We start from the raw sequence: 12,117 nt of genomic DNA, 5'->3' as shown, positions 1-12,117 counted from the left end.
CATTATCTCAGAGAACTGCCGTACTAATACCTTTGGTCTATGGCAGATGGTAAGATGTTAGGGTTCCAGAGCAGGACACAGAAGGCACTTCCTGCTAAGAAGGAAGACCCAGAAATCCCAGATGTCACCCTATCAAGAGGGCACCACAAGCAGCAACCTACACAAGGATTTGGTGAACATGACTAACAGTAAAGCATATTACATTGTACACACATCTCAGATATCCAGGGACACTACAGGAGGGCTCCATGAAATACAAATGGGTTGAGGTTAGAATGATCCAAATAGCCTAGGTTACTCATGACGTAAAAAAACCTAACATCAGGGTGCCTGGGTGGCTCAGTTGGTCAAGTGTCCAACTCTTGGTTTGGGCTCAGGTCATGATCACAGGGTCGCGAGATTGAGCCTCGCATCGGGCTCCATGCAGAGTGTGGAGCCTGCTTAAGATTCTTTCTCTCTCTGCCCCTCACACCTGCTTGCACATGCTCTAAAATAAAATTTAAAAACAAAAAACCTAACAAACCTTTTCAACAGAACCAATGTCAAATAAATTCATATGATTATTTAAGAATACTCTCACTTATACCCAACTATAACTGATATCAACCTGGATCATAAGAATAATTGTATAACTTATTTTAATAGACACCTGTTTTGTCCATCCAGTATCTGTCCTCATTATTTCTGATGTTCCTGGGGAACAACTCACCCTGATCATATAAAAGTGGCTTCTATGGGACTGACCCTACACTACTCCAGAGTTGGGCATATAACATAGGCACGATCATCTCCTTGACTACAGTGATTGGCTCAGGCACGTACACATGTCCCAAGCCTACAGAATCAAACCGAAACCTGGAGCTTTTGTGGGAAAGAGAAGTCCTTTCCACTGGATACAGTGAGATGGAAGAACAGTAAGTAGCTAATGTACCAGATGGAAGTGGTCTGCCTAAAATGAAGCCAGCACAGAAAAAAAGCCTAGTCAAGAGACAGAGAGCAAGTTCTAATGCCAGTGTCTAAACCCTATATCCAGCCATGAATGAGGCAAAATCTTGTCCAGGACTTTTTTTTTTTTTTTTTAAGTTTATTTATTTTAAGGGGAGCGGGGCAGGAGGAAGAACACAAGTGGGGAAGGGGCAGAGAGAGAGAGAAATTGAGAGAGAATCCCAAGCAGGATCCATGCTCCACTCTGAGCCCAATGCAGGGCTCCATCGCACAATCCTGAGACCATGACAAAAGCCGAGATCAAGAGTCAGACGCTTAACCGACTAAGCCACCCATACCCCCTTTCCCAGGACTTTTAAGTTATGTAGGCCAATAAATTCCATTTTTATCACTTATACCAATTTAGTTTGGCTTGCAGTCATATGCATCCCCAAGAGTCTTTTCTGACCATCTTTCAATAAAAGCTTACGTTAATAAAGCATTCAATTGCTAACTCCAGGTATGCTGAAACAATTATTTTTAGGTCAAAATAATAGTGAAGAAACGAAACGGTGCAGGTGTAGATATAGGTGCTCAGGGCAGGCCACCCTAAAATCTGCCACAATGGCATAATCAGTATTATTTCAAAGTAAAGCCTGTGCAATAAAGACACTCAGACCCTCTGTCTCCCTGAAAGCAGAGATAATAAATAATAAATAATAATAAATCTCCCATGTGAAAGGTGTCCTCCCTGTACCAAGAGGTAGAGACATGCCTTCATCACCAGAGATAGGGACTTTATTTTTTTATTTTTTTTTCAACTTTTTTATTTATTTATTTATTTATTTATTTATTTATTTTTTTATTTTTTTATTTTTTTATTTTTGGGACAGAGAGAGACAGAGCATGAACGGGGGAGGGGCAGAGAGAGAGGGAGACACAGAATCGGAAACAGGCTCCAGGCTCCGAGCCATCAGCCCAGAGCCTGACGCGGGGCTCAAACTCACGGACCGCGAGATCGTGACCTGGCTGAAGTCGGACGCTTAACCGACTGCACCACCCAGGCGCCCCGAGATAGGGACTTTAGAGCTGAGAAGACTCTATAAACAAACCTTGTTACTTTTTATCAATTTACTACATTAGACGAATTCTGTTTACAATTCCATACTAATTAAAGCTCCCAAACAAGTTTTATCCTGCCAATTCCTCACAAATGTATTGTCTTTCTAAAATATTTAAAACTCACCTGCCTCGGTCATTTCTTTGGGCCTCTGTTTCATTATTGGGCCTCCCTGAACATGTAATTAAATTTTGGTGATTTTTTTCTCCTGTTAATCTGTCTTGTGTCAATTTAATTAACAGAAGAATCTCGATGGGTAGAATAAAATTTTTCCTCCCCTACAAGGACTGTAGGAAAATCGAATGGGACTTTATCCCAACCTCAGGTTTCTAGTGTTAAGATTATTTTTTATTTGATTCCCATCATAAGAAATCCAGGGAATCTTTCCATGCAGAATGGTAAGAGAAGTGGACCGGTGAATTTCTATCCTGAAACCCAAAAGTCTACTGCAATGTTACATGACACATGAAAAAAAGATTATATGAGAAAGATGTTAAAAAGCAGTTATGAAAGTATTGTGGCAGTACACATTAAATGACTGACTTAATGTTCAGTCGTTGATATGTTTATTTCCTGAGTGCCTACTCTGTCAGAGACGCTCTGTCTCTGTCAGAGACGCTATTAGTTTAATACAACGCAAAGTAAAAATGGTTAAAACCCCGGTTGGGTTATTTCACTTACACTCCACTCAGTACATTAATAGACTGGGTCTTCAATCCATATCCGGTCTCCTTTAAGTTAGCAACAATTCCTAATACGTCAATACTGGAACCTTTGGATCCAAAGTTTTTTTCACTGTACATGATCATGTGAGCATTTGAAAAATCCTATTATGAAAAAAAAATCAAAATTCAAAGGTTAGCCATTCATATTCAAAAAAGATCAAGTATTAGCCATTAGCTTTTATTTAACTTACACCTAATATAGGTCGTAATGACTGAAGTTCTCCATTGTAACCTCCCCAATCTTTCCAGTCCTTGTACTCTCCTTCTTCGAGCAAATACTGATGACCTGTAAATCCAGGCTTCTCATAAGCAACCCAACTGCAAGAGAAAAAACACGAAGGAGCGGTAATCTTCGTCAGTGTTGAAATTTTTCCCATGTATATATCAGTTTCATTCACAAATACTAACAGTTATGAAGCTAGACATAGACTCATGCATTATGACAATTGGAATTCTCCTCTAAAATTTAAGTGACTAATAGAATGGCCTCCTAAAGAATAACCTAAGAAACATACATCAATGTTCTGTAAAGGAGTGTAGGGAGTGTGTGTGTGTGTGTGTTTAATAAGAAGACTCCAAAGAACTTCAGCAAAAAAACTGGCTAAACTTTCATCAAAGCATAATTAAAATATTATATATTTTTGGCTATGTACAAGACTTTTAAGTATACACTTCTAAAGGAAATATGTAAGATACATAAACTGCAAAATATCATAAAAAATAGAAAGCAAACTAACAGTTCAACAGTTTGGAGAATAATATTAATAAGATGTAGATTTGATCAATCTGGGCCAATTTATCAGCCTCGTTCAGCTGACTGACTCCAAACCACCACCTTGATCTGCTGTGTCAACTCCAGGTCAGAGTGGACTGAGAAGAACATGTCTGAAGTTCACTCTACCACACTATCTGTAATGGTTGGGGGTGGAGCATGTATATTACTCACTAAAACGATAAAAAAGAAACTCCTCAGGTTACTCCCATCTACTTACATTCCTCTCAGAACCTTCATCGACCCCACTGACATAAATGGCAAACTGTCATCGGTTGTTCCTTCTGTTTCACCTGCTTCCGCCATAAACCTGCACATCTCTGTTTCTAGTTCCATACATTTTCCTTCAAAGAAAGGCTTTTCATAAATAACTACCTATAATAGAAGATATACCGGTAAGTATAATAAAGGTTAAAGGTTTCAACAGCTAAACTGAACGTTCAGTCATTTAATATCACTAAGCCCTAGAACACAAAATGTTCTGATCATATTTTTTAAACTAAATAACAGTATCTTGTAATTTTAAAACTATGTTTTTAATGTTTATTTATATTTGAAAGAGAGAGACAGAGCATGAGCAGGGGACTGGCAGAGAGAGGGAGACATAGCATCCAAAGCAGGCTCCAGTCTCTGAGCTGTCAGCACAGAGCCGACGTGGAACTTGAACTCATCAACCAGGAGATCATGATCTGAGCTGAAGTCAAACATTTAACTGACTGAGCCACCCAGACAGCCCTAAATTTTTATCCTGATGTGGTGCAGCCCAAAGACAAGGTTCAAAAGACAGTTAATAAATAATTGGCTTAAAAAATTGGTTTTTGTTCAATGTCTAGAACTGATATTTAGAATTTCGCTTAGGCCAAACTAAGGAACCAAGGATCCCATGTTGCTTTAAAAATGAAACAGGGGTGCCTGGCTGACTCAGTCTGTACAGCATGCGACATCTGATCTCAAGATCATGAGTTCAAGCCCCACAGTGGGCATGGAGGCTACTTAGAAAAAAAAAAAAACCAAGAAATATAAATGTGTCATAAATGTGCAAAGTAGAAATAGCAGAAAGAGCATGTTAGAGTAGCAGAAGGGGAGAACTTGTCTTGAAAACAAAGTTTATTCCTGAGTAACTGGCAAGCTGCAGCAGGCCCCACAACTAGTAAACACAAACACAAATTATAAACTTAACACAACAATCAACCTTTTAAGCCATGGCTACACGTACTGTTAGCCAGTGTAAGTGCTCTAGGCTGAGGGATGGCATGTAAGCTGGGACAACTTCCTTTAGCTGCGGTTATGTTTATGGAGGCGGATGTGTAAAACCACACAAGCATCACCTTCATAGAGATGGAATGGGAATAAAATGTAAAATACATATATTTTTACCTTTGGATCTGTAGGGAATTCGACTTTACGTCCACCCTGAAAAGAAAAATAATACAGTAAGAAAACCGGTTTTTCATTGATAGATTACCATATATTACCCACGGTAGTTTATGGTAAGCCATGGAACCTCCCAGTGTGAGTGCATCTGGTTTAATTTTTGTTGCGACAGTTCTGATGTCACCAACCATGCAGATGAAGAATGAGGAAGACAGTGTAGAGCAGAGGTGGTCTATAAGCTGAATTTGTGAGTTAGGTTATGTTTTTGTTATACTAATAAGCTGTGTTTGTTTGTTTGTAATTCAGAAAATGTCTCATAAAAATAGATATTTCTCATTTCTCTTAAAAAGCAGTCCTGGGGCGCCTGGGTGGTTTGGTTGGCTAAAGCATCTGACTCCTGATTTCAGCTCAGGTCAAGGTCTCACAGTTTGTGAGATTGGGCCCCCGCTTGGGATTCTCTCCCTTTTCTCAAAATAAATAAACAAACAAACAAACAAACAAAAAAAGATCGGGGCACCTGGGTGGCTCAGTCAGTTGAGCATCTGACTTCGGCTCAGGTCATGATCTCAGTTTGTGGATTCAAGCCCTGCATTGGGCTCTGTGCTAACAGTTCAGAGCCTGAAGCCTGCTTTGGATTCTGTGTCTCCCTCGCTCTGTGCCCCTCCCCCGCTTACACTCTGTCTCTCTCTCGAAAATAAATAAAACATTTTTAAAAAGTTAAAAAAATAAATAAAATAAAGATCAAGAATCTTGGAAAATGAAAAAAAAAAAAAAAAAAAAAGGCAGTCCTAAGACCTGACATGTCTGGACGCAAATTCTCACAGGCAGCAACCCTCACCTTGTGCACTTACTAATTCTCCACTGGGCTTTTCCTCTAGCCAGGACTTGAGCCTGGTTTGTCTGTCTCTACCACTCAACTCAGCTCAACTCCCAGCCACCCTCACTCATGTCTAGTTGCTGCCTGGCCCCTGGAGGCGTTTGATTTTGCAACCCATGGCTTACAAAACTGTTGAGTTCACACAAGTTCACAACAGGCTCTGCAGGCCTCTTGAAATAATTAGGTGAACTGCAGATAGAATTTAAAATAGCCCAAAGGACGGGTCTGAGGGGAGTTGTTATACTTTTATAATAAACAGTTGTTGTAAGTAACCAAAAACTCACTAAAAATAAGCCACAGGAAAAGGTATTACACAGAAATAACAAACAGGGTAGGGGTTAAAATCAGCAGCGGGAAAGTCAGGAGAATATTTTCCATGAATATAGAACAGCTTTTTTTGCATTTATTTTTTAAGTTTTTATATATTTTGAAAGAGAGTGGTGGAGGGGCACAGAATGCAAGAGAGACAGAGAGACAGAGAGACAGAATATGAATGAATGAATCCCAAGCAGGGATCCTGCACTGTCAGTACAGAGCCCAATGCATGGCTTGAACTCACAAACCATGAGATCATGACCTGAGTCCAAGTCAGACACTTAATCGACTGACCACCCAGGTGCCCCTAGGACAGCTTTTTTGAAAGTGCAGCGAAAGATGCTCAAATGCACCAAACGAACTGTAATTTTAAGGAAATGTTGCTGATTTTATCACCAAACCAGAGCTTAAAGAACCTAGTGCAGTAAACAGTCCCTCGTTATCTGCATTTTCACTTTGCACAGTTACCCGCTGTCAATCGAGGTTTTAGAAGCAAATGATCTGTGGGGAATAAGCTTAGGAATTCCCTGAGCGTGCACTGATGGGTTAACAAGGCATAAAGAATTAGAAAGCCATAGGATGAACACACCCAAGTTTGAGTACACAAGATTAGGTAAACGGGGCAAAAGCCCCCAGTATAGGACAAAGGTATAGGAATAGGAAATCTCAGGATGAAAACATCCAAGATGAGGTAAACAAGATTAGGTATTCAGGGTGGAAATGCCCCCTAACTTAGTACAATAGCAGAAAGCTGCTTTACAGGAAGGCAGGACCAAATTAGGTAAACAGGTAAATAGGGCTATAGACTGCTGTGGGGTGAAGTCGCCCTGAGAGGAGCTAATTAGCAAAAGAAAGGCGCCTTGTTGACCCTGAGGTAGCAGGTTCTGTCTTTCTGGTCCCTTAGGCCAGTTTAGGTAAACAGAGGTGGGGCCTCACAGTGCTGTCAACAACCTTCTGCCCAACCACGGCCAGGATTTTGTTTGGTATTGACCCAAACCCCCAACACGGCCTATCTTCAAACCCCCTTTCCCTCCAGCCCACGAGTTAATGTTCACGATTTCATTGTTTCTTTGTGCACGTCCATCACCATGTTTGTAAGCCTTCTGATCCTAATAAAAACGGAGTAAGGACCCACACTCAGGGCTGTTGTCTTCTCCCAGACATTAGCCTCTCTTGCATTTTTAATCCTGCGTTCTGCTTTCTTGCTGTACAAGAAAGAACTCCAGACCCAGGATCTACGACAATGATCCTCCTCCTGACATACTGTGTCACAGTGCCACCTATGTCACTCATCTCACTTCATCTCATTCATCACACAGGCAATGCCTCATTGTGCCTTGTCACCAGAAGGGCGATCATAGTACAATAAGATATTTTGAGAGAGAGACCACACTCACATAACCTTTGTTGCAGTAGATTATTATACTTGTTCTACTTTATTATTAGTTACTGTTAATATTAGTTAAATTAGTTACTGTGCCTAATTTACAAATTATAATTTATATTTATATTATAAATTATATGTATAAATCATATAAATTATAATTTACAAGTTAAACTTTATCATATATACATAGGAAAAAGACATAGTTTATATAGGGTCTGGTACTATCCAAGGTTTCAGGCATCCACCAGGGGTCTTGGAAAGTATCCCCTGTGGATAAGGGGGGAGGGGGAAATACCGTAAGCACCCTCTTCAAAAGTATCTCTTTCTAATGCCATAAACTTCACAGTTTTGTAAATTATTTAAAACAGCCTTCAAAGCCTGGGACAATTCTTTCATATCTTCACGAAACTAAACTTTGTTCTTTGAAAGTGAATTTTACAAACAAATCATTTATAATGTAAAAGCATCTATAATTCAAATGAGTTTTGCGTGGAGACCAACAAACATGAGGTAATTAAACCACAGGTTTCGGCAGGAGGGGTAAAATTAACATAAAAATGATCTTCATTGGCTTCCTAATTTGTTTCAAACTGACTCAAGACAGCTGCAAATTGCAGCTTCAAAACCTTGTTCTTAACGAGAGCCTCACTCCTATGGGTAGTTGGGGAGTGCCTACTGCCGATGAGCACACACCGTGCTCGGCGTGGGGACAAGACAGGTGCAGCCTGGATCCTCCCAAGGCTTAGAGTCTAGCCGAAGAGACCAAAAGAACAAGACAAATACAGGGGGAGGCCGGAGGAAGCACAGGCTCCTTTCTAAGGCAGATGCTTGGGAGGACAACGTTCAGACATCCAGCCCCAGGGCCCCCAAAGCTGCCACCCAGCCTAGCCTCTGGTGGCTACAATGGGGGTGGTCCCCAACATGCCCTGGCCTCCCCCAGTTCCACCCTGGCTCACGCAGAGCATCCTCTGACATCTCCATTGGACACCGTCCTGCTTGGTTGTTAAGAGCCAACTTGATTTAGCACAAAGTGCTAATTATCCCCCTTCTCTGTCACATCACCCACAAGTTGGATTTCATCTGTCCTTCCTGTTTTTCCACAAACGTTTGATCCTACATTTTCTTCACTTCTGAAACCTACCCTAGGCTGAAGCCTTGTACACACACCCGCGGCTCTGCACGGCTGAGAATGCCTTGAAGGCAAAGAACATGGGCTTAGCCACATTTTTTTTCATCTACAGCGACCAGCAGGTTATCCTTTCTATTATTTCTATCAAGCAATAGGTTCCCTCTACTATAGATTTGTGTTTTTAAAAGTCTGTTTATTGCTTCAAAGTCACAGCCTGTGAACCATCAATGTCAGGCTGACAAAAAAATCACGGACTCCAAGAACATTTTGTTAGATTTTTACCATTTTCAGAGGCCGCATGGATCCAATGTATGCTTCTTCTGTATCCCAGAAGGATAAGTCGGGGTACTCGCCAGGTTCCAGGATAAAAGGCACACCCTGAAATCCAGGGTCTTCATAAATCAGCCACCTAAGCAAGTATCAAGGAGGAAAAGAGAGGACTTGTCATTTGTTTCAGTGGCACACAGGACCCCACCGAGAAGAAGGGAAAAGAACAGGACGATGTATATCCAGACCATGTACAGTTCCACTCAGATATGAGAGCAACGTTAGATTCAAGGAGGAGTATGCCATTACATGCGCCTGTCCTTGATCTTTTACTGATCTCCTGGTGGTTTTGTCCACTTATTTTAATTTATATTATGAATTGCTTCAGTGCAGATCTATATCACTTCAAGTAATAAAAGTAGTGATTTTGTAACACTGTATGTATTTAGAGGGGCCCAACATAGGAATCCCAAGCTTTGTTTTATTTATTTTTTTTTTTTTAATTTTTTTTTTTTCAACGTTTTTTATTTATTTTTGGGACAGAGAGAGACAGAGCATGAACGGGGGAGGGGCAGAGAGAGAGGGAGACACAGAATCGGAAACAGGCTCCAGGCTCTGAGCCATCAGCCCAGAGCCTGACGCGGGGCTCGAACTCACGGACCGCGAGATCGTGACCTGGCTGAAGTCGGACGCTTAACCGACTGCGCCACCCAGGCGCCCCCCAAGCTTTGTTTTAAAAGGCAACATCTCAGGGCGCCTGGGTGGCTCAGTCGGGTGAGTGTCCGACTTCGGCTCAGGGCATGATCTCAGGGTTTGTGGGTTCGAGCCCCGCATCGGGCTGTGTGCTGACAGCTCAGAGCCTGGAGCCTACTTCGGATTCTGTCTCCCTCTCTCTCTCTACCCCTCTCCCACTCGTTCTGTCTCTCTAAAAAAATAAATAAAACACTTAAAATAAAAAATATAAAATAAAAGGCAACGTCTCATTTGTAACCAAAGAATCGGATGTCCCACCTACTCATTTGTCACAGTACCCAAAACTAACAACAGGTAACATCTACCTAGAGCTTGCAAGAAATGCCACCTGGAATATCATCCAATCCGCACAACAATGCCATGACGGAGGAACACTCCTGTCCCCATTTTACAGAAGAGGTGAAGTAAACTGTCCAGGGCCACACAGCTGCAAGTATCAGATGCAGGGCTGATCCAAGCCAGGCTCCTAGTCATTTTTTGGTAGCAATTTTTCTCATTCCAGAAAGTGCACGTAATTCATGTGTTTTACAAGGACTCAGGATCATCACTGTGACCAGGACAGTGCACGGTGGTACCCTGGGGGCTTTGAAGGTCTGTAAGCCTGCTTGTTCCCAGGCCCAAAAGCTTTTTGAGTTCTTGAATCTGATTTTTATGGCTTGTCAATACCACACCCTCTTATCAGGCTTGTCAGCCCTCACTTCTGCTGCGGTCAGGGAAGAAGCAGCCCCACCCTCCCCTAATGTGCTAGAAACCAGGAAACCAGAAAACCATGCCTGTTAGCACTGCCCCTAAAGGCTGTGCAGTCTTAACACTTTCCTAGTCCCTGGGAGGTTCTGGGAAGATGAGATAGTAGAGAAGTGACTTTTACCTAAGAGAGTTATTAATACGCCCCCTTTATACACAAATACAGAACTCTTGGTGACCACTTATCCTCTCCTAATCTTTATTAGTCTCACTAAAAGAGTCCTAGCTGGGGTATTCCAGGTACCCCAGAACACCATACCAAGGAGAAAATGGCTGCAAATAAAATCTTTTACCAGCAAAATGGACCTCATTCACCCTCTTTGCTTTCTTCTGGCCCAAGGCACATTTTAGATGACGGGTTTTGTTAAAGATTCCCTTGGATAAATCAGTAACTTCTCTAGACTCACTAATCATACAGGGATTTACAATCAAAATCCTACTGAAGACCTGTCAATATACACACACACACACACACACACACACACACACACACACACACACACGTTGACAGACTGAGTGGTGTATGTGTGGGGATGAAAACTAATCCACATTGTTAGAAGTCAGGATGGTAGTTATACTGGGGGTACGTTCTAGAAATCCACAAATACTGGTTCTATTTCTTGATCTACATGATGTTTATACTTTGAAAATTCACTCAGGTTATACACTTATGATTTATTGTGCATTTTTTGGTACAAATCTTGTTACATACACATCAATAAAAAATTAAGAGGAAAAAAGGCTTATCTTTTAAAAAATTAGCACTGCAAGGACCCTAACCCATAAGAAAGCAGAGGCTAAGACTGGGGTCCTTTACAGCTCCCTACCTTTGAAGCATGACAGGTAAGGATGCATTACATATTTTTTACAGCTCAAACCTCACACATGCACACCACACACTGATTTCACGCCCTAACTAAATAATGGTGGTTCATCAGAAATGTTGCTATTAGGCTAATGACTCCTCCCGACTGAATGGTGGAATTTTCTGTAAACTCCATGGATGGCTCACAAACAAGTGATGGTGAGATCCTGAAATACTGCTGACCACGGTACCCTATCACGAAGCCTTTCCTTCTGTAGTTGGGAGTGAGGGGTTTTATTCATCTGATACTAAACATTTCACTTTTCTTGAAGCATGTGATTTAGTTACAGAATATGTATAGAAGGAAGGTAATTTTGGGTAAAGGGGAATTTGTAAGAAAAAAAAAAAAACTGAACACAAACTGATACACTTGAAAAGACTTCCTCAGTGAGCACGAAGGGCCTGTTAAGAAACTTAAACCCACACTTATGAATTTTGGGCAGACTCTGAAATCTGAAAACTCATACACAGAGCATGATTCATTTTTCCTAAATTCTATTCCAACAAGATACGTTATTCATGAGGCCATCAGGAGAGGGGGAAACTATCTTCAGGCAGTGTCAGTGTTATTTCAGTTTCTAAAGGCACTCTTGTTTTCCCATGTACTTAGGTAATGAGCTTTTACCTACATTATGAACAAGCAGTATAACTATAAAGTAGGAGCTTTTTAAAAAACCATAAATGTTATTATGTCAACAATATCCATTTGTATGTTTACAATGACTATGCATATATTGATTAAAAACATGTAATTATTCTTTTAGAAATACCCTTTAAAAAAATACCCTTTAGCCACACAAGAAAAATAGGTCTTCTCAGGGCACCTGGGTGGCTCAGCTGGTTGAACATCCAACTTTGGCTCAGG

General features: G+C 41.1%; 1 protein-coding gene across 1 annotated transcript in view; it reads right to left on the bottom strand.

Moving 5' to 3' along the window:
• Window positions 1-12,117, bottom strand: part of CRYBG1 (crystallin beta-gamma domain containing 1) — a 190,135-nt gene that overhangs the window by 21,890 nt on the left and 156,128 nt on the right. Inside the window, exons 9-13 of the mRNA XM_078447177.2 lie at window positions 8,906-9,032; window positions 4,919-4,954; window positions 3,762-3,916; window positions 2,961-3,087; window positions 2,726-2,871 (exon numbers count right to left, since the gene is read on the bottom strand). Of these exons, the coding sequence (XP_078303303.2) occupies window positions 2,726-2,871; window positions 2,961-3,087; window positions 3,762-3,916; window positions 4,919-4,954; window positions 8,906-9,032 (591 nt within the window). The remainder of the gene's footprint in view (window positions 1-2,725; window positions 2,872-2,960; window positions 3,088-3,761; window positions 3,917-4,918; window positions 4,955-8,905; window positions 9,033-12,117) is intronic.

The sequence above is a fragment of the Panthera onca genome, chromosome B2 (assembly GCF_046562875.1).
Source record: "Panthera onca isolate mPanOnc1 chromosome B2, mPanOnc1 haplotype 2, whole genome shotgun sequence".
NCBI lineage: Eukaryota > Metazoa > Chordata > Mammalia > Carnivora > Felidae > Panthera > Panthera onca.
The sequence above is the reverse complement of the archived record's forward strand: the minus strand, read 5'-3'. Positions and strand labels throughout refer to the sequence as shown.